Genomic DNA, 23,514 nt, shown 5'->3' on the forward strand with positions numbered 1-23,514 from the left:
GCGGGCGGGCCGCAACAATTTTCCATGATTCATAATTGCACTAGTCCTCAGGAGTTGGCTAGCTTTCTCATACCAGGCACTATTTCCCTCATGTTAAGCTTTGAAGTTCAACTAGCGAGCTTTTGGTTACTGCCAAGATATGAGTACCACCACTGCACCCATAGGGTTGTCACGCCTTGCTGATCATTGTTTTAGTTTATAGGCATGATAGCTGTGGAGGACTGTTGCTTGCTTTCCTTCCTTGGAAGCTTGTATGACACCTTCTGGAATCATGAACACTAGTCCTCCAAGATGAGCTTTCTAGATCTTCAAGTTTCCAGGTTAAGTCTACCTTGGGTCTTTCTGTGTTCAAACTGCATGTCTTTATCAACAGAGAGTTTCCTTCAACTTCTGCTAGCAACTAAGGGCAACAGCTACAGCCCATATTCTGAGACTCTCTTGGACTTGACTGACTAACAGCACATAAGATGGTATTCTATGCTTGAGACCAGGTAGACAACTAATTTAATATATATTATATGTATTATACATGTATTAAATGTGTATTTAATATATATGTGACCTTTTATACATTATTAATATTATTTTACCCTTTTCTTCCATATTGATCTCCACCCTGCAGCTAATGAACCCTTCCTCCATTTCCCTATTTCCTCCCAACTTACTTTTACCCTACTATTCCCTTCTTGACTGCTTCTTTCCCCTATGACCTCCATGGTACCTTTTTTGTTTTCCTTGCTTCTGAAGTTACTCTACGTTATATACTAACATCTGAAGATTTCGAGCTAGGTACCATAGATGGGAAAGAACATTCACATTTGTCCTTCTTGGTCCTGCTTACCTTATTAATATAACCTTTTCTAGTCCCATTCATTTAACTTCAAATTTTATGATTTCACTTTTTTTGTAGCTGAATACTATTTCATAGTGTAGATGTACCACATTTTTATTGTCCATTCACACATGAAGGCCATTCAGGTTGTTTTGATTTCCTAGCTATTATGAATGGAGCAGTAATGTTCTTCTCTAGCTGTGCCAGGGCTTTTTAGCTTTATGAAATCCTACTTTGTCAATTATAATTGACTTAAAGTTTGGATAATTAGACCTGCATCTATTGCATTGCACAAATTCTAACTCCAAATGTATCAGAAACCTCAATGTGAAACCTAAAACACTGAAACTTCCAGAAGAAAACTGAGGCAGATCTATACATGATAAAGTTGTGAGAAAGGACTTTCTGAAAATGAAGATCTTAAAGATGATGTTCTTATACTAAGTAAATCTTTAACTGCAGGACCATCATGGGAAGAATTTAGAAAAATAGAGGAAAAACAAGAGGAAAAGTAAATAGTCACAAGAATAACAATGGAAAAGAACCACTTTCACTCCCTACCTAGATGATATAGGAAAGAGAAACTCATCTTATTAAGGCTACTGTGTATTTGGGTTTCTTTGTTACAGAAATTTTGGTATTAGCTGTTATAAACCACGAGGCAGTAATTTTACTGGGAAATAAGTATATTTCTTAAAATGAGTAATGAGTACCAGACTGAAGTTCTCATGTCAGAGGTCAGCACATAACTAAAGAGGAACTTATTCTGCTTTTTCCACTATGAAAATGAACTTTTGGTTTTCATGATCATATGAACGAGGACATGCATAGTTAAAAATTAAAAACTATCAAAACCTTAAAAGTATAGAGAAGATGAAAATTTTTTAGATACCCATCATTAATCAGAAAAATATTGGGGACAAGAACTGAGTGGTGCTATTTCTATTCTATATTCAGATTTTTGGTAATTAAGTAAATTTGCATCCTGGTAATTGTGTGAGGTTAAATTTGATATTATTTTACAAATGAGTATCTTTATTAATTATTCAAAATGCTTCATACTCTGTTGGTATGTTATAACATCTTTGGTGATCTATAGTAATATATTTAGTGATGAAAATTTAATTAAAAGTATATATTATGGTTTGAGTCTTAATTGTCTTCTCAACACTCACATGCTTTGATAGTTCTGGGCAATAGTGGAATTTGTAAAAAGTGAGGCCTGGCAAAGGAGGTCAGGTCATTAGAATATGCCTTAAGAGGCTTACTGGAATCCTGGTCTCCTTTTCTTTTTGAATCTCTGCTGCCATAAGGCAACAACTCTGCATGTGCTCCTTGCCTTAACGTTTCTTTCTAAAGACCCTAAAATAATGGAGTCACTTGGGCCTGGATTTGACCATCTAAAATAATAAGCATAGATAAATCTTTCCTCCTTCAAATTAATTTTAAGTTTTTTCGCATGAAATTCAGGAAGAATGAAGACCAAAGTGTGGACACTTTGCCCCTTCTTAGAAATGGGAACAAAACACTCATGGAAGGAGTTACAGAGACAAAATTTGGAGCTGTGACGAAAGAATGGACCATCTAGTGATTGCCATATGCAGGGATCCATCCCATAATCAGCTTCCAAACGCTGACACCATTGCATACACTAGCAAGATTTTGCTGAAAGAACCCAGATATAGCTGTCTCTTGTGAGACTATGCTGGGGCCTAGCAAACACAGAAGTGGATGATCACAGTCAGCTATTGGATGGATCACACGGCCCCCAATGGAGGAACTAGAGAAATTACCCAAGGAGCTAAAGGGAACCTCAACCCTATAGGTGGAATAACAATATGAACTAACCAGTACCCCGGAGCTCTTGTCTCTAGCTGCATATGTATCAAAAGATGGCCTAGTCAGCCATCACTGCAAAGAGAGGCCCATTGGACTTGCAAACTTTATATGCCCCAGTACAGGGGAACGCCAGGGCCAGAAAGGGGAGTGGGTGGGTAGGGGATTGGGGGAGGTAGGTATGGGGGACTTTTGGGATAGCATTGAAAATGTAAACGAGGAAAATACCTAATAAAAAAATAAATTAAAAAAAATTTTTTTCCCCTAAAATCTTAAAATGGCATATATGGAAGTTAATTCCTTGTGGATAAAATGCTTTTTACAAAGAGGTTGTTAATATTACTTAGATATCCCTAGATATTGATAGTCAAGTATTCAAAGTCAAAATTCAGGCAATGCCAATTTCATTGGAAAAGGACCCACTCATCTTGCTGTGATAGTGGGGATGGCTGATCATTTATGAAACGTCTTGTCACATACAGTTTATAGCTATAATAAAATTATTACAGTTAATATTTTTCAAAGCTAAAATGTATTCATATGAATACTTTTTGTTTCATCAAGGTAATATATAGCTTTACTATTTGAATCCTATTTTTGTCAAGGAATATGTTTTTCTGACTCATCAGGAAAATTCACTAAATTCTTTTTTTTTAATTTTTTTATTAGATATGTTCTCCATTTACATTTCAAATGCTATTCCGAAAGCCCCTTATACCCTCCCCCACCCTGCTCCCCAACCCACCTACTCCTGCTTCCTGGCCCTGGCATTCCCCTGTAGTGGGGCATATGATCTTCTCAAGACCAAAGGCCTCTCCTCCCATTGATGGCCAACTAGGCCATCCTCTGCTACATATGCTACTAGAGACACAGTTCTGGGGGTTACTGATTGGTTCATATTGTTGGTCCTCCTGTAGGTTTGCGAACCCCTTTAGCTCCTTGGGTATTTTCTCTAGCTCCTTCTTTAGGGGCCCTGTGTTCCATCCAATAGATGACTGTGAGCATTGACTTTTGTATTTGCCAGGCACTGGCAAAACCTCACAAGAGATAGCTATATCAGGGTCCTGTCAGCAAAATCTTATGCTTATGCAATAGTGTCTGTGTTTGGTGGTTGTATACGGAATGGATTCCTGAGTGGGACAGATGGAAGAAAGGACCATCCAGAGACTGTTAAGGAATATTTTACAGTACAAAGTTTTACAAAGACAATATTTTTTTTCCCAAACTGAGGAAAGTCTATCCATTTTATCCCAAGAGTGAGTATAGCTCTGTTTTTTACATTATGTCTTGTTGTCAATTATTTTTATACTATATAAATGCATATGTAATAAAGCCTTCCAATGTGGATAATGACATTAATGTCATTTGTTACTGAAGATTGGTTTCTGTATTTAAATGTGACTTTGAAGACAGTAGACTTCCCCTCTCTACATTTAGATGTTCATTGATTTGTGTGAAGTGGAAAGTGTCTTGGACTTTCCAGAATGCATCAGAACTCCAAATCTTCAGATATTGTGCTGAGACCCATGTTTTATGGAGGGTCTTTGTTTGTTTGTTTGTTTGTTTTTTGTTTGTTTGTTTTGTTTTTTACCTTGATCAGTGAAACCATCCAAGGTCTGTGAGTTTAAGGACTTTCTGGGAGAACCTCTAAGGTTCTTTTGAAGTCCCTAAACTTTAAATTACATCTGAATCTACACAGACAAGTTAAAAGTGTGCTGAATGGCTCGTCTTTCCTGAACATCTCATCTTGATCTGTATTGTATCTTGATCTCATCTTGATTGGCCCTAAGTAAGGCTGCAATTGAAAGCATGTATAGTTCTTAGACTATTGTGTTGTGCAGCTAATACTGACAACCACTTCTTAGAGGATGGCCAACCTTAGTGGCTTAGTTATCCGGGCCATTCATCTTCTAAGGGAAGGTTTCTGTATTGAAAAATTAAAAGATATTTCTCTTAGTGTTCATTATTTTCTGAATATTTAATGTCCCAGTTATATTCTGTTTGTGGCATTCTTAATGTGTCAGGTGTTTATAGTATTTTGTTGAATCCTTTTTAAGATACCATTTTATCAATTTATAATTGGGAATTGGACAATTAAATATCTTGGTCAAGGTAATTTAGCTACCCATGCTGATGAGCTAATGATGAGTCCATGTTCAAGTTCTGTACTATTGATCATTGCTTGATGGTTTTCAAAGTAGATCGCAAAGAAGAGATTTTGGTGTTCCTTTCCCTAGTCAATAAAGCAGAATGATTCGGAGATCCAAGGAGTCTGTTCTCAGATAAACCTGTTTGGGTTTATGAGCTTGTAAAGTAAAAGGTAAATTGGGAAGGTCTGTTTGTTATTTAAGGTGAATCTAGGAAGTTCTGGTTTTGCTTTATGGACCTGCATTTTTTGCCCCACTAGTATTGCTTGTAGTCCAGTACCTTTTGCAAAGTACTGGTGAAAGTTAGAATAGCTCATTAAAGCGGTATATAGATAGAGGAATTTCCAAAGACTGAAGGAGAACATCTGAGGGCAAGTTTCTCACATTCCAGGCAAAGATAATGAAGCCCATGGAGGTTAGGGAAGTTACTTGGGTTACAGAGCTCTGGAATGCTGAGCTGACCTGAACTTGTACTCTGTGGAGCCTTCTTACCACCACCTACAGCTACAGCTACATTGGTTTGGCAATGGAGAGGAAGAGCCCTGAACCTGATGTCAGTAAAGTTCTAAGTCCTTGGACATTTGCACTGAAGGAGATGTAACCTAGATTAGAGTGGAAAATTCAGGAAAGATTCTGAGCAGTGAATTGATTCTCCGTGTTGCGAGAGCATGTTAACAATTCTCTTACAAGGACTATCTTTTTGTTCTGGAGTGACATTTTATAAGGGTTTAGAGTAAGTGCACAGTTACATCAATGAACTCTATATTTCAACATGTATTTTCAATACTTTTCCCCATAAGATTCTGAAATTTTAAGGTTTTTCTTCCATTAATTATTTACTTACTTAATTTTTTTTAAGTAGCTAAAGAAATAGTTCAGCATTTAACAGTATTGTTTGCTTTTCTAGAAGACCAGAATTTGATTCATAGAACCCATGTTGGGCAGCTTACTACTACTACCTACCATTCTAATTCTCGGGGATCTTGTATCCTCTTCTGGCCTCTGTGGACACTTACACACACCTGGCACATGTGTGCACGCATGCATGCATGCACACATCTACACACACACATGAAAATAAGATCAGGCCGGGTGTGGTGGCACACACCTTACTCCCAGCACTTGGGAGGCAGAAGCAGGTGGATTTCTGAGTTCGAGGCCAGCCTGGTCTACAAAGTGAGTTCCAGGACAGCCAGGGCTATACAGAGAAACCCTGTCTCGAAAAATCAAAAAAAAAAAAAAAAAAAAAACAGAATCTTTAAAAATATGTTTAAAGTTTAAACCTAAGAAAATTAATGTTTTAGGGGTGCTATGTGATATGTTACTAAACATATTCATTGAGTAAAATGCAAATCAAAAGAAAAAATCTATTTTCTCAAACATTTATATTTTGGGATGACAACCTGCTGGGTCATTTCATCCAGCCTTGTGCCTTATGAAATATGTAGTGTATTTTTATTTATAGTCAACCCACTGTGCACTAGAATACCAGAATTTATTGACTGTATTTAATGGGTGTGTTCTATTCATTGATCAACCCCTCCTCCACTCCCTCTTTGTCATTCTTTCCAGTAGGTGGCCATCTTCAGTTTGCTTTTACAGACAAAAGATGATAAAGCAATTGTTGAGAATACTGACCTGCAAAGCTGTGAAGAAGGTTGGAGACAGGGATGTGAGGTATGGTACTGATGTGATAGCCACCTTGCAGACACGTGAGCCCTGGTACAGACTCATAAGCCATATTAGAGGTCCCCAGGCTATGGTACAACTGCATTAGCCATGTGGCACATGTGCCAGCTGAGAGAAGAATAAAATCAAATAAAATCCACCAAACCTCTCTTTGTCTCCTTCCTAGTTCCCTGGCTTTCATAGTGACTCTGTGCTAAACATATTGAAATAAAGAGTAAAAGTTAAGATCCACATATTAGAGAATGTCTTCCTAGGGGAAATTAGTATGATAAAACAACCTTGTTTTCTTTTAAAACCAGTGACAAAAGTGGTTCCCCCCGCCCAGCAGGAGCACCTTCTTTCATTCAAATGAGACCCATTCTGGTGCACAAGGAAGCAGTAGGTGCACTTGCCCCACACAGTAAACGTTATAAAGTAAGACTGCTGACTTTTGCATGTACACATGTCTCATCCAACCTTCTCTCTGGCTTGACAGAATTAGAAATTGTTCCTGCAGGGACTGTGGGACAACAGCATTGCTGGGAAACTGCTGCCTAGGCCCATGGTCTCAGAGACTTTTTACTGGTGTGGTTGACTATGTGCCCCATGGGCCCTCCCCAGAGGGATGGTGGTGCTAGGGGCCATTTCTGGTCCACATGAACTATCTTCTGAGTCCTTAAACATTGAATGACTTATTGGGTGGCTCCAGTGTTGTTATTTATTTCTGTCATGTGAAGGGACCTGATTCCTTTGTCTTCCCCAGATCACTTGTCTTAGATGAATGAGACCTATTTTGAGTCAATCCTGGTTCCTTGGGACCTTCCTTTTCAGAAGTTCTGCAAGCCAGAGCTTTCCACCACATTTCATGCCAGTCATTGGAAAGCTGTGGGTAGAATACCAGAGACAACAGGGGAGTGCTTTTGTTACTTCCTAATCTGAGGGGAGATCCAGCATGCTTACAGCCCTGCCATTAGAGGTCAAGGACCTCCCAGTCATATATTGGAATGGTGACATAGCTTCTGTGTTTGGTCCATGGCTCCTACATTTATACCATGGCTCACTCTCTATGCTTTGGCACATTATCTGTCATATGGCTCACAGTCTGTCTGGTGGCTAATATGTCTAGGACATGGCTTATACCTTTTACTATGGCCCACTGCCTAAGGCACAGCCCCTGTGATCTATAACATGGCTCACTATCTGTCACATTCCTAATGTATCTTCGCCATGGCCTGTGCACCTGTGATATGGCTTATGTGTTTGCATTGTGGCTCACATGTGTACAAAGTGGCTATCACATCAGTATCATACCTCCTTCACAGTTTAGCAGGTTGGTATTCTCAGCACTTGCTTTATTATCTTTTGTCTGTAGAAGTAAAGCTGAAGGTGGGGAGGTTTAGGGCAGTTTGAGGATGCACATGGAAGTGCATGGTCATTGAAGTCCTTTCCTCAGAAGTCACACTGCATCTCCAAACTCTTGGCTTCTGTCAGGTGGCTTCTGAATTCATAAAACTGGAACAGGGCATAACGGAAACTTCCTGTCTCTAAGGATGGAGCAGGACTGCTTCAGTCAACAGCTACAGGCTCTGTAGAACTGGTTGTGCCCTGCGTCTGAGTCACTAGAGTGGGCACGGTGGCCCCATAGTTAGCACTTACCATCTCTCCTAATGATAGATTCAGGCATACATCATCTTCAACATCTTTTCAGGTGAACTAAAATAGAATATAGGTATCTGAGAGGTGTTTCAGCTCTTGTTAAGCATGAACTTGCCAAAGAGTCCCATCTCAGGGCATGGAAAACAAAAACACTCACCTTTGAATAACTTTTCACTGCATGGGGCTGTGAGAATGGCACTCTTTAGGACAGCACTGTCATCTCTTCACTTATTTGGGATTTTCATGAGGCAGCTGGGATCAGGATGAGGCAAGACAGAATAGATATCAAGTCTGTGAACTTCCTGTGATGTAGCTGCCCATGAAAAAAAGTTTTCATTTCTTTTAGCCTTTGTTCACATTCTATTATTAATTCATCATTTGTTTATTTTTGTAGTATTTGAGCTAAAACCCAAGGCCTCTGGTGTGTGATCCTCCCTTCTCCCTGGGGACTGTTGGCCACTAGCCTGTGAGGATGAAGGGAGTAGAGTTGAGGAGCAAGGTTTGGATGACCAGTGAGTAGAATGGGAATGACTACCAGGATCAGCTTCAGAGAAGCAGCTCAAGTTTAATGGGGTGAATCCAGGGCTATACAGTCTCTGGGGAAGAAGGTAAGGATTTTTAGGGTGTATATCATTAGCTACAGCTTAGGGCAAATCATATGCATGGAGCAGAATTCTAGGTGCTCATTGGATATATTCTTATCAGAAAAAAGGAAACTAAGCCTGTAATCTCACCAAGGCTACATGGCATTCCACAGGTAGAGGATGTAGGGGTTTTAGGCTCCTTAGACAAGGTTAGAGAAGGAGAAGCCCAGCTGCTAAAGGGAGTCCTTCTTTTGTACTGATCTCAAGAACACTGTTGGGACAATGGTAGACTGTGGCCTTAATTATCAGGGTTTTCCCACACTGGTATGCTAGGCAAATACTCTGCTATGGTGTTTCATCTAAACTCAAACTTACATATTATAGTTTAAGTGTAGTGAGAGTAGAGGAGGAAAAAAAGACCTTAAATATCTTTTATAGTCATTTCCCAGAGATAATAGAGTGTATCCTGCACACTTAGGGCTATCATCAGAACCTTACTGATATGAGTAACTGAAATGATGGGGCAGAGTGTGATGTTCAGACATTGGGCTCAGGAAAACTGTCATCTGCCTCCTCTTTCCAAATATGTTATCTACTAGAAGAAGTATGTATGTTAGCTGGATGTGAGTTGGTTTCCATGGAAGTACCTCTGAGAAAAGTCTCCAGGAACTTCTTCAAAGCAAAACATTTCTGTGGACACTTGTGCATGGGTCCACCATTTAAACTGAGGAAGAAGTACTACCAACCATCTTCCTGCTCCCACGTCTGAGGATCCCTACTAGGAGAAGGAGTATCGTATGTGAGCTCCTTCCTAGAGCAATGACTCGAAAACAACATCTACCATTCCCTCAGGCTTCTAACTGAATGTGTGCATGAGACTGCTTGGAGTAAGGATAGACCATATTCTAGGTTCTTGAGTGCCTGGGCACACTTTGAGATGTCAGACTGAAGTGAGATCATGTCTCTGTGATGTGTGACATCACAGAAATGGTTACCGACATGATAAAAGCAGCAAGCACTCTTGGCCTGAGAGTAGCTCAGTATCTGCTATGATTGGTTAGGATTTAGAAACCATGGGTAGCTAAGCAGAAAGGTTTGTGTTGTGTTATGGGTTGGACTATATCCTAAATTCATGGATAATGGCCTAATCAACCCCCAGTATGTACTTGGAGCTAAAGAGTTTGAAGGGTGTAAGAACAACAAGGCACTTGACGTGTGCTTTTTCTAAAGAACAGGTGCTAGGACTAGAAGAGGTGGCTGTGGGTAGGAAAAGGAAGCAATGTCTAAACAGAGATAAGCCATGAAATGACACATGGAGATGATACCCTCTGCATACCATGGAGAGAAGTACCAGGATTAATCCACATAGTCTGTACCTTTTCAAGAACTCCGGCCTGAAGACTAGTAGAAGTTGAAGCTCTGCTCTCACACACCATGCTGGTGACATATCTGGTGCATAGCAGACTGTACAGGTAGGAGATTCTTCTAGAGTACTTCTGTCTGAGGGACTGGGGTTCTTCTCAGCCAAACTCTTTTCATTTGTGCTCTGGGGTCCACCCCAGGGTAACCACAGTTATTGATTTAACAGGAAACACCATTGTAGTACTCTTTCTACCCTTCTACTTTTTATATTCACATATTTATTTATACTTAATCTAGTATGTGTGGCATTTATGTTCATATATATAAGTTCATATATCTCAGAAGTATGTGTGAGTGTAAGTGTGAGTGTGCATCTCTCTCTCTGTGTATGTGTATGTATGTACGTATGTACGTATGTATGAATGTATGTAAGGAGAGATTAGAGAGTGATCTTGGGTGTCTTTTTTTGTTATCATTCTTACTTTATTTCTGAAGACAAAGTGACACTGGGCTCAAGACAGTGCAAATAAAACGTTTTCATCACTGATAACCTTCCCCTGTGCCTGGGAAGTGAGCTTGGTATATTTCAGGGGAAAGTGTGGCCATTCACCTTCTCACTCAGTCATTTGAGAGGAAGAGTGGCTGAGGTAAAGATAGATGATTCTTGAATCCATGAAGCTTAGGTAATGGGGCTGACTCTGCCAAATTCTCACAGGTTATGTTACTCTGCATTCACAACTTTCTCATTTATTTATTAAGAAATACATTCAACTATACGCTATTTACCTATCCATTTTGTGGTGCTGAAGGTCAAACTCTGGGCCTCTGGCATGCTAGGCAAGCCCTCTGGTGTGGAACCTTATTACAACTCATGCCTAAAAGTTAATGATGGTGAGGGCCTAGGCTCAAAAACAAAGTTTTCAATCTCTTCCCTACCCTGTCTCTACTTGTAATAGATGGCACTCTTAAGTATTAATAACCACAGGTGCACCATTTTAACTCAGCCTGCCCCTGGTCTAGTGCAGCAGCGTCTAGACTGCTAGAGGGTGAACTTCTGTTGTTTTGCTTATCCATCTGTGGCATATGTTATGAGAGCTCACCACAACAGGTAGGAAAAGCTCCTTGGGGATCTTGTTGGGATTCTCTGGAGGGAGGGAGTATGGGAGGTGTTATCTCTCTACTTGGAAAAAGCAGTGTTTACACATGTATGTGTTCATGGGCCCTCTCTAGTGCAAAAAGCTCTTGATACAACCAGAAATTCTGTTCCCACCACATTTTTTCACTGTTTTATATCTAGATTTCTATTATGTGAATTTTATTGTATTTTTGTCTGTGTGGTGTGTGTGAAGATTTCTGAGTACAGGCCAGTGTGCTCATGAGAGCACCTTGAGAGACCAGCTACTACATCAGATTATGTGTAACCCCCCAGCCTGAAACAGGCTGAGCTAGACCTTGACCTTGCTGCCACCAAGGAGATTACCTAGGGTGGAGCCTTCCTCCTTAGATCACTCTATTGTTCAGACACTACCACTGTTCCTCCTGCTGAAAGGCCCCTGAGCTATTCCAGAGACTACACCCTATCCTGTACATCTTCACCCACAGCTGGTTCCAGGCTCCAAGAATGAATTGGTGGGTGCATTTGCCATTAAACATTTGAGCTTTGATCAGGAAACTTGACTTAGCTCCATTTTACTTTCGACTGCCTAGTTTACCTCTCTTTTCAGCATCGGTTTGCCTCCAGGTGAAACCCGGTTCATGTGAGCCGCAAGTTGGCTTCCAACAATTATGTTTCTTTAGAATTCTGCATCTTACTCTTTTTTTTCTCTCTCTCTCTTTTTTTTATTACATATTTTCCTCAATTACATTTTCAATGCTATCCCAAAAGTCTCCCATACCCTCCCCCCCACTTCCCTACCCACCCATTCCCATTTTTTTGGCCCTGGCGTTCCCCTGTACTGGGACATATAAAGTTTGCGCATCCAATGGGCCTCTCTTTCCAGTGATGGCCAACTAGGCCATCTTTTGATACGTATGCAGCTAGAGTCAAGAGCTCCGGGGTACTGGTTAGTTCATAATGTTGTTGCACCTATAGGGTTCTGCATCTTACTCTTTTCTTGAGTTTAAGTCCAGCCTAATGAAGCAACTATAGCATGCCCATCACTTGTCACTGCTTGAGACTAGTGGACTTAGCACTATGCAGGACAACATAGGCTTCCTTCTATCTGTACAGTCATCCAGGAACTTCACCAGGGACAGAACAGATACTCAAATGTGTCTATGAGACTCATGGATGTAGTGGGTTTTGCAAGGTCCTCATTTATTGTAGGCTTCATTCCTACTTCCTCTACCTATTTTTGGCTTGTTGTAGATCTAATTAAGGATTCTGATGTGTTAGACAAGCGCTCTGCTATCAAACCACATTCTGTCTCCAACTGCAACTGAATGATGATGGAATTCAGAGTTTTGAGCTACTTCTGTGCACAGACCTCAAGTGAGAACTTCTACTTTCTTTGGAAAGTCAGATGTGTCAAATGATGCTTTCCTGAAGCAGACACCGGGTAAAGGGATGTTTTGATATAGCAAATACATGAAAGGCCCTGTGATGAAGGAGTGTAGATATGACCCCCATAGACAGTGGGAGATGAGCACTGGATGTTGGTTTGGTTAAGCTCAACTTGAGGTAATGTCACCATTGAGAGAAACTTGCCCAAGAACTGCTCATGAGGTTCTTGCTGCAGCTCACCACTTCACTTCCGGCCAGTTGTCCCGCTGTGCAGTGTCTTCAGGATTGATGATTGACCTACAGCTGCTGGCTCATGCCTGTTGTCGGTCTGCTGAAAGGACAGGGCTATAGCTGATGGTTTGTGAGTAGTATCTGCCTGGCTAGAGGGCTGAACAGAAGCTGCTGAGTCGTATTTGGTGTTTGCTACAGGACTGAACTGCTGTCAAAGAAAATCTAGCGTATCCTCCAAGAACTATTGTTGAACAGGTCCACCTCCCCCATTATCCATACTACTTTTCTCTTCCACTACCTTTGCTGGGCAGTGGGTTAGAGGAGAGGTTGAGCCCTTACTAAAAGTAAGTTGCAAACAATTTATGTCTACACAGACTCCAAAGGTAGAAGATGGTACCCTGCAGACTTATTGACAACAAAGAAACCTTATTATAAAGGTGATGATTGCAGCATTAATATTTGGATATTTAGTATGAGAAAGTGGTATCCCGGCCTATTTTCATCTTCCCAGGGCTGAAAGGACCTCTCAGTAAAAGGAGGACTAGATTGAGGGTATTCCCAGGGAAGCATCTTTGCAGTAAGCCTGTCACACAACATGCCTCTGAGGACACATGTGCATGAGTTGAGTGAGAGAAAGAATCTAGCAGCCTGGAAGAACTCCACAGGCCTAAGAACTCTTTGAGGTTTCCATGATGACTATCATTGCCCATGACTTTCCAGGTGTCACTCATGATTATGGGTTTGGCCTAGGTCTGAGGTCAAATTGTTCACTGTAGTTTGTCTTTGCTACTTTGTGGGTTCTTCTTTCTTCCACCCTTCTCTAACCCTAACACTAGCTAAGAGAAAAAAAATAGAGAGAGGAAAGGAAAGAGATCCCTGAATGAAGTTAAGGGTCAGAAAACTTGCAATGTTATCTTTATACTACTTCCTGCTGACTAGGAACATCGAATTCCTTAGGACAAGGTTTATCTTCACAGTCAGGATATCTATGTCCTTCCTTTTGTTGTTTCTTCTTTGTGTACAGCTACTTAACAAACCATTACCAACCAACAGGAACCACCAACAATCAACAACCCATCCCACCTTTGGGGGTGGGAGGCTAACATTTATGTACTCTTTAAAATGTCCCCAGAAACCCATATGTTACACAATCGTAGAAACTATTTGCCACTGGAAAATCATACCAGTACTAGAACAGGAGACAAATAACAATCATTTGCTATGGACAATCAGAAGCAGTCCCATATCCCACAACTGGGATTAAAATGAAAACATATTCTTATAATATGTGCGCGTGTGTGTGTGTGTGTGTGTGTGTGTGTGTGTGTGTGTGAGAAGAAAAACCTCATTATATTACTTTATATTAGTTTCCTTATTAATGGGTCTAAGCATCACTCCTAGGTCTGTGAGTTTTATTTTTCCCTGGAAGAGAAGAGTAAGACATCTGCTCATTCACTGCCAAGGAAGCTTTATCCATGTATCCATGGGTCCATCTGACTGGACTCTACACATTTCCCATCAAATACACAGACATATCCAAAGCGTGACCATAAAGAGGGTATGACTTAGTATCCTCACCCATACTGCCATCCATAACTGTAAACTGTTCTGGGCAGCTTTTCCCTGCCCTAATGACTTTTCTACTCTTTTATTAGCTCATGCTGTCTTCTGTTTTCAGCTCTTAAAACACATACTGATTCTTAAGGGAGAGCTGAGGAGTTAGGTGTGAGTGAACATCAATCAAAGGTTCTGTTGTCCTAATCTTAAGTATTTGCATCCAAATCTCCTTAGATTGTTCACCTCTCTAAACCTCTTGAAGCTTCTTCAAATATATCTTTGTTCATTTTGTGCTGCTTGATAATTATTTACACTTCTTCACTCTCTCTGACTCGCATTTTAGAACTGCTCCCAGCAATTAAGAATTTCTCAAGAAGCAATACAAGAATATTAACTGGAATTCACCCACCTGCTCCCTGCTCAGATATGGACTGGGGCCATGAAGTGAGTCCAACAGGAGAGAATTCACGAGGTTAAACTTGACTTTTGGGAGAGGATTTTTTACTGTTATCACTTCTCAGGTTTTATTAGGCTTTGATCAATTTCTAATTAAAAAAAAAGCATGAATCCTCACATGACAGGGGGAAAAGGTGATTTCTAAGTGAAGTATTGAATGTTTCATCTCTGTAATGCTCACTCAGTCAAAACAGATCAGAACCCAAAGCACCGAGTAGTAATTTTGCCCTACACTTTTCTTTTAGGTATGAACAATCCCAAATTTTATTCCATTCCTTGAGAACATTGTGGGAAAAAGAAATATGCTTCAGATCATTTGGTTAAAAAAATGACTAATATTAATTTCATTTCAGACTTTATAAATATAATTTTATATTATTCACTTGAGATTTATTACCTTCAGAATTCTGCTTTTGTATAGCATAATAATTGATCTCATATTTCTCAGATAAACCAGTAACAAATATATCATCATGATACAGTGTTACTCTGTAATAAAATTATTTGTTTGTGTGAAATACAAAACATAAATTTATTTAATCAAATACCTTTAGAAGACAAGAAAGGAGAGAGAAGGAAGCATGACTGATTTACAAAACAATAGTAAGATCAACTTCATGCTCATGGGTAATTAATAGAAATGCCAGTTTACCAGAAAGCATGGGTCTCTGTTTTGTATACTTAAATCTGTGTCTCTAACAAGATATTCATAAGAAAATCTCGAGTTGTTTTATATTTCCTAATATCATATAAATTATGTTTATGCTTAAAGCATCTGTAGAATTCCTAAGCTGGAGAAGCCTCTTATAAACCACTGATCTAGTTCCTCATTTTACATATACAGAAATTGAAAAAAGATTAGGTAGATTCTTAGTGTCCAAGCTACATTCCTACTCCCTTGCATGGTATTTGCCTGCTTCAAGTGGAATCATATTTTATACACACAGACTCTGCTTATGCTCCTCCCATACTCAGCACAGAGTCTTGAGAGACCTAAGAGAACTAGAGAGGAATTTCTGTCTACTAATGAGAATGCTTGTCCACAAAGCTGCCATTTGCACATCTGGTAACAAACCCTAGAAATAACCATCCCTACTATTAGCCTCGAAGATGGCTGACAACTTCTGCTGAGTCTCACCATGGGTTCTCCTTCCTTTGTAGTGTGTAGTGTTGAATTCACACCTGTCATTTGGTGTGTGGATGCTGTGACATAGTCCAGGAATGTGATGGCTTCACTTTCCTTGTAAAGCTATGGGAAGGAGGATTTAAAAACTAAGCTAGAGTGATGACTGGGTATGAGGAGGTACTTGGAATTTACAGTGAAGAAAGGTGGCCTGGAAGTGGAGTCTGAGCTTTCATTCCAAACTTGCTGCTTGTTACACGGTGGTGGGTTAGCTAGTTGAACTTCCAAGAACCAATTTTATGAAAAGGTGGACTAAATGAATATTTTACAACTCAAAACTTGAAACAAATAAGTGGCTGGTGGGGTCAGTGGGTGAAAGTGTTTCCAAATTTGATGATCTGAGTCCAATCCCTGATACAAAATGGTGGAAGGATTGAATCAACTCTCATAAATTGTCCTTTGACTCTGTATATCAGTGCGAGTGCAAACACACACACACACACACACACCTATATAAATGAAATGCAATTGCTGGTTTTAAAATAATGGGATATATATGTATATGTATATATATGTATATATATATATATATATATGAAAAGCTGCATATATGTATACACACATACATATATATGTATATATGTGTAATATCTATAGATAGATACATATATATGTATCTCCTAAACAGTCCAAATTCAGACTCATTGAAAACATTTTGCTAAGTATTGGTGAAAATGTGGAGTGCCAAGACCTTATATATTTCAAGGGACTACGTGAATTAGTTCAGTTAGTTTAGAAAACTGCTTGGTAACTTTAGAAATGTATTTACAACTTATGATCTGGAGCTCAACTCCTGCAGATATTCATTCTAAATGACCTCTTATACATACCAAACACACATGAGCAGCTTGCCTCATAGACATAAAAGACTATATTGTATTACTCTATGCGATGTTTCAACAAAAGAGAAATAGATCTGTGGTGATGACTCTCAGAGTCGTGTTTAATCTGGGTTAGTTTGGGTAAAAGGTGTGAGCCAACTCCATGGAATCTCAAACTCCCTGGTGCCCATTTCTCTAGGTACGCATGCCTAAGAATTCACTGAAAATGTGGACACTTTGTTGTTTCCAAGTCATATGTTGATTACAAGAGAAATAAGACAGGCATGGTGGCACACACCTTTTATCCAAACACTATGGATGCATAGGCAGGCAGATATCTGCCTGGCTGAGGGACACAATGAGGTCTAGGCTATCCAGGGCCACAGAGTGAATCTCTGTCTCAAATAAATAAGCAAGTAAGCAAGTGAATGAGTGAGTGAATGAATGAATGAATGAATGAAAAAGAGAAAACCATTTCTTTGAGGGAACTAAATCTTGGCTGTAGACAGAATTTTCCCTGTGTAGTCAGTCAGTCTGCTTTTCTTGGATTCTGGAATCTCTTAAGTCATCTTCAACTCAGATTGTCAGTGATTGTTTAAACAAGAAAAAAAAAAGTAAGGTGAAAATTTGGGAATGGCTGAGTAAAGTTAACACCGATTTTTATCGCCCAGTATTATGACTGTCAACGGACCCATTAACACGAAAATGATTCTAACCATAAAAACCCTAAATTGCTGCGTCAAGTCCCTGCTTTTCTCACCTGAGAGCTATGGTTACCTGGTGCATCATAACATTGATTGTAAATTAGGAAACTCATTTTACTTCTATCTGCAGAGACATGAGCTTCACGAGGGCGTGTTGGAGAGGATTTTACATTCAAATTGAGTAGCACAGAATTTTACTATTTGGTGAAGCTCCTCTCTGTGATTATAATCAGATACACACTCTGTGTTTACAGATCACCTGTGTGTAGCTACTCTAACTAGAAAGATTCAGGATAAGCTATGATTTAAGCATCTAAGTTCTTTAGGACCAGATAAAACCAGCAGCTACTGAACTGGCATAGTTGGTGGCAAGCAAGATGCTGTCACCCACACATTAGTGGAACTTGTCTTCCCATAGATTCCAGCACCAACAGAATTCTACATCATTTTTAAAATTACTACTGCAATGAAACACTATGACCAAAAGCAACTTGAGCAGAAAAAGGCTTATTTTATTTTATAGTTTGAAGTCTATCACCCAGGGAAGTTAGAGCAGGAACTGCGAGCAGAGACCTGGAGGCATGAGTTGAGGCAGAGGCAATGGAGGAATTCTGCTTCCAGGTTTGCTTTCCATGGCTTGCTCAGTCTGCTTTCTTATATAACTCAGGATGACTAGCCTAGGGATGGTGTTCCCCACTGTCATTGTAGGATGCATCTGCCCACACCAATCATTAATCAACAAAATGCCCCCAAGGGGCATACAACCTCATCTTAATGGAAGCATTTTATCAATTAAGGTTCCTGTTCAGATAATCTAGCTCTGTCAAGTTGACATAAAAACTAGCCAGGTCATCATGCTTTACAAAAAAATATAGAACTGAAGCTTCTAGTGTATAATCTCTCTCTCTCTCTCTCTGAGTGTGTGTGTGTGTGTGTTGTGTGGCCATGTGCATGTGCACACATGTATATAAATATACCCCCTAAAAGTCAACTAATCTGGTACCACAGGGGCTCACACAGGCTGGACCACCTACCATGGAGCCCACAGGAGGGGGATCTAGATGCCCTACAAATTTGTAGCAAGTGTGCAACTTAGTCTTCATGTGGGTCTCCTAACAAGTGAAACAGGGGATGTCTCTGTCTCTGGTCCCTGCCATTGGATCCCCTTCCCCCTACCTGCCTGGTTGGGTCTCAGTGGGAAGGATATGTATGGCTAGTCTTGCTGGAACTAGACGCCCCAAGGTGGGGTGGTACCCAAGGATGGCTTCCTCTCTCTGAAGAAAAGTAGAGGGAGTAATTCGGGGAGGGATTTGTAAAGGCGGGACTAGGAAGAGGATGGCAGCTGTGATTAGGATGTAAAGTGAATAAAAAATTTAAAAACTAAACAAAATAAAAAAATAAGATACAAATCATGTGAAGAAGTAAAGGAATTAACACTTACTGAGTTCATAACGTGTTTGGGATTTTATTTTTCCCCTCATTTTACCCTAATGCACCCGTCCCTTTTTCTAGTTTAAAAAATAAAGGTTCCATGAATATAAAAAGCTGAGCTCTTGCTAAGACTTAGGACTTACTCTGACTAAATCTGACCCTAAGCCTGTTCTCTGTCTCAGTATCTTTCTGCATCTTTCTCTTATAGAAATGGATATTATATTTGTTAGATATCAAGTCATCCATAACTTAAGGGACTGAGATAAGTTCTAGACAAGTTATTTTAAGAGATGGTACACCTTCTTTTCTTATGAATCAGTTTTTTCTTTATGTTTTATTTTTTGTGATGGAGTTATGGCTTCAGCCCCCCCCCCCCCCNCNGCCCGAAATCCGGCTGATCAGGCTTGACTGTTATCACCAGGAGATCATCNGGGGTGGAGCCTGCCACCCTNTCGTTCNGNCACTCCCACTGCTGCTACCTGCCACCTAGCTGTTCCAGAGTATTCACGTGGTCACCTGCAGCTGGAGTCAGAAGATGATTTGGCAGGAATGGGCCCCTCCCCCTTCTTTATAACCCCGTGTTTCTGAATATTAAAATTGAGCTTTGAGCTCCGTTCTTTCTCTCGTCTGTCTAGTTTCCTCTCTTTCAGCCCAAGTCTGCCGCTTCAGCCATACCTTGTTCCTCGTGAGCCGCAGTTTGGCGCCTGAACAGGGACCTGAAGAACGGCAGAAGGACGCTGAGAGGACGCTGTCCATGTAGAGTTCCACAGGAAAGTAAAGGGTCTTTCGTATTGGGTACCAGAGCAACAAACAGGTACACATGCTAGCGCTAGCTTAAAATTTCATTTTTTAAAGTGTAGCTGAGGGTGTGGTAGGATACGAACTAAGCTTGAAACAGCACTAACCCAACGCTGGATCTGCTTAGGTCAGCAGCAAATTAATCAGAACTAGAAACTGGAATCAGGTGGTTGTCCCCAGCTTTCAAGAGCTGTCTTAGGTGAGAGAAAGTAGGGTTTGAAATTATGAATCAGGCAGTTGTCCTCAGCTTCCAAGAGCTGCTTCAGGCTAGAGGAGTAGGGCTTGAAGTACAATTGGTAAGAAATTTTTTAGATAGGATAGATTCTTGTTGCCCATGGTTCAAGGAAGAAGAAACACTAGATTACAGAACCTGGGAGAAAGTTGGTGAGGCCTTGAAAATCACTCAGGCAGATAATTTCACCTTAGGCCTCTGGGCGCTGGTAAAAGATGCTATTGAAAAGGTGATCTCTCAGTGGTCGGACTGTACCCAGGCAGAGCTTGTAGAATCTTAGGAAGAGCGCCTATCAGAGAGGGCCTTCTCAGAAAAGGGTCCTCTTAACTCTAAATTTGATAGATGTGGAAACTCTGATGATGAATTAATTTTAGACAACGATCACTCAGATAGAGGAGCTGCCAATTATTTTGATGAGAATTGGCCTTCTTTCGAGCTTCCTGCTCCACCTATGGTCCCCACCTCGGGAGAGGCTACTCACAGGGACACGCAACTAAGCAAATTAGAGTTTGAAATTAGACTTCAGAAGTTGACTAATGAGCTTCGGGAGCTAAAAAGGATGTCAGAAGTGGAGAAGAGTAACGCTTCTGAAGTATACCAAGTGCCAAAGAGCTGTGAGTCAGGCTCGTGGTGAAAGACTCCGGAAAGGAGCCCCTCTCTCAGGCTACAGGACAATAGCAGACACCCAAGAACGAACAAGCTTGATGCAAACCACATGAGGCTTTATTCGGGGAAAGCCAGAGCTCTGGGGATGACTCATATCCCACGTAGGGGTAGAGGAGTTGACCTTGAGGGGAAAGAGGACCCAGTTTTTATAGGCCCTCAGGGGGGAAAGGAGAAGGAGGGAGTAGGGGATTTCCAGATCTAAACAATGTCTATTCTAAAATGATTAATTCCTCAAGAAATGGGTATAGGAGGGAAACAAGGAAAGAGTCTAATGAAGGTACAGCATTCCGGATTGGCCCCAACTATGGTTTCCCGACTTTTTCCCAGCAACCAATATCACAAACACCTGGTAGTGAGGTGCAGCAATGGGCACACACCTGATCAGAACATTGGCAGACACACAGGTTCAAGGAGCGGCCAGAGTATTGTGCACCATTATTTTTCTAAATCAGTGAAGCTAGTTCTACTAACAATGAAATCTATTTTGCCAATTTGAGGGCTTCTGTGATCTTTTACACTCTGTCAGGATCTTTCAGTGGGAGAGGACAGAATACGTCTAATACGCTGGCCTTTCCTGTGGTCGAGGTAGTTGATCAGCAAGATACTAGAGTCAGACATTACCAGACTTTGGATTTCAAGTTGATAAAGGAGTTAAAAGAGCTGTTGTGCAATATGGCCCTTCAGCCCCTTTCACTCAAGCATTACTGGATACAGTTGTGGAGTCACACTTAACGCCTTAGATTGGAAAACTCTTTGTAAGGCTACCCTGTCAGGAGGAGATTTTTTGCTTTGGGATTCTAAATGGCGAGACGCCAGTAAGAAAACTGCCGCTTTAAATCCTTAGACTGGTAATTTAGACTGGGATAGCAACATGCTTCTAGGAGAGGGTCCATATGAGGGCCAGACAAATCAGATTGATTTTCCCGTTGCAGTGTACATGCAGATCATGGCGGCTGTGCGCCATGCTTGGGGACTGTTACCAGTTAGAGGGGATAATGGTGGGAGTTTAGCTAGCATTCAGCAGAGTTCTGATGAGCCTTACCAGAACTTTGTGGATAGGATGTTGATAGCAGCTAGTAGAATCCTTGGAAAGTCTGACACAGGAAGCCCTTTCATTATGCAATTGGCTTATGAGAATGCTAATGCAATGTGTTGTGCTGCGATTCAACTGTACAAAGGAAAGACAAATTTTGCGGAATATGTCCATCTTTGACATTGGGCCATCTTGTGCAACTTCGCTGGGGACCCCAGTACAAGCAATATTCTCACAGAAATGAGGGAATAATTCATGTTTTTAATGTGGAAGTTTGGATCATTTTAAAAGTAATTGCCCTAAGAACAAAGGTGCTGAAAGTGGACAAGCAGGCTGTGCCCCAGGAATTTGTACCCGGTACAGAAAGGGCAACCAATGGGCTAAGGTGTGCAAGTCTAAGCCAGGCGTTCTGGGCCGCCCGGTGCCGGGAAACGAGGGAAGGGGTCAGCCCCAGACCCCGACTTACTCGAAGAAAACAGCTTATGGGGCTATAAATCTGCTGCCCAGTCAGAAAGATCAGTTTTTGAGCTTGTCAGGTCAAACCCAGGAGGTGCAGGATTGGACCTCTGTTCCACCACCCATGCAGTATTAATCCCAGAAATGGGAGTCCAAACTCTGCCTACCAGAGTCTTTGGACCTCTACCCATAGAAACTTGTGGATTTCTTTTAGGACTAATCAGTTCTATTGTAAAAGGCCTGCAAATTTATCCAGGTGTTATAAATAATGATTATGAGGGAGAAATGAAAATCATAGCTGCTTCCCCTCATGGTGTTATAACTGTACCCACTAATCAGAGAATTGCTCAACTTGTTTTAATCCCTTTACATCAGTCACCGTATGGATTCTTTAAAAATGAGAGAGGACAAGGTGGCTTTGACTCCTTTGGTGTGAATTGGGTTCAATCTATTACTAATCAGAGACCTAACCTTAAATTGACATTTGATGGAAAAAGCTTTGAAGGATTAATAGATACTGGAGCCGATGTAACAGTCATAAGAGGGCAGGACTGGCCCTCAAACTGGCCTTTGACTGATATGCTAACTCACCTTCAAGTAATTGGGTACGTTAGTAACCCAAAACGTAGTTCCAAATTGCTAACCTGGAGAGATGGGGATGGAAAATCAGGAAATTCAGCCGTATGTTATGTCGAATTTCCTGTAACTCTATGGGGAAGAGATCTGTTGTCACAGATGGGCATTATAATGTACAGTCCTAATGAGATGGTGACTAAGCAGATGTTCAGGCAGGGACCTTTGCCTGGTTATGGGCTAAAAAAGAAGGGACAAGGAATTAAGACTTTTGAGGATCCTAAACCTTACTCTAACACAAGAGGTTTAGAGTATTTTCAGTAGTGGCCACTATCTTGCCTGCATCCCATGCTGATAAAATTCAATGGCTTAATGATATTCCAGTGTGGGTGGATCAGTGGTCTTTACCTAAAGAAAAAATAGAAGCCACTTCTTCGCTAGTGCAGGAGCAGTTAGAAGCAGGACATTTAGTAGAATCTCAGTCTCCTTGGAATATACCAATTTTCATTATCAAGAAAAAAATCTGGTAAATGCAGACTGTTACAAGATTTAAGAAAAGTAAATGAGACTATGGTACCTATGGGACCTTTACAACCTGGGCTTCCCTCCCCAGTAGCCATTCCTAAGGGATATTATAAAATTGTGATAGATCTGAAAGATTGTTTCTTTACTATTCCTCTGCATCCAAAGGATTGTGAAAGATTTGCTTTTAGTGTTCCTTCTATAAATTTTAAGGAACCTATGAAGAGATATCAATGGACAGTCCTCCCACAAGGCATGGCTAA

General features: G+C 40.7%; 1 protein-coding gene and 1 pseudogene across 1 annotated transcript in view; one reads left to right on the forward strand and one right to left on the reverse strand.

Moving 5' to 3' along the window:
• The window catches only part of LOC110295590 (ADP-ribosylation factor-binding protein GGA2-like), a 63,504-nt gene extending 43,711 nt beyond the window's left edge, over positions 1-19,793 (reverse strand). Inside the window, 1 exon segment of the mRNA XM_029478645.1 lies at positions 19,647-19,793. Coding sequence (XP_029334505.1) covers positions 19,647-19,793 — 147 coding nt within the window.
• Positions 19,794-19,993: 200 nt separating this feature from the next.
• LOC110295591 lies at positions 19,994-22,292 on the forward strand (annotated as a pseudogene).
• The last annotated feature ends 1,222 nt before the right edge of the window (positions 22,293-23,514 follow it).

Source organism: Mus caroli, chromosome 6 (assembly GCF_900094665.2).
Source record: "Mus caroli chromosome 6, CAROLI_EIJ_v1.1, whole genome shotgun sequence".
NCBI lineage: Eukaryota > Metazoa > Chordata > Mammalia > Rodentia > Muridae > Mus > Mus caroli.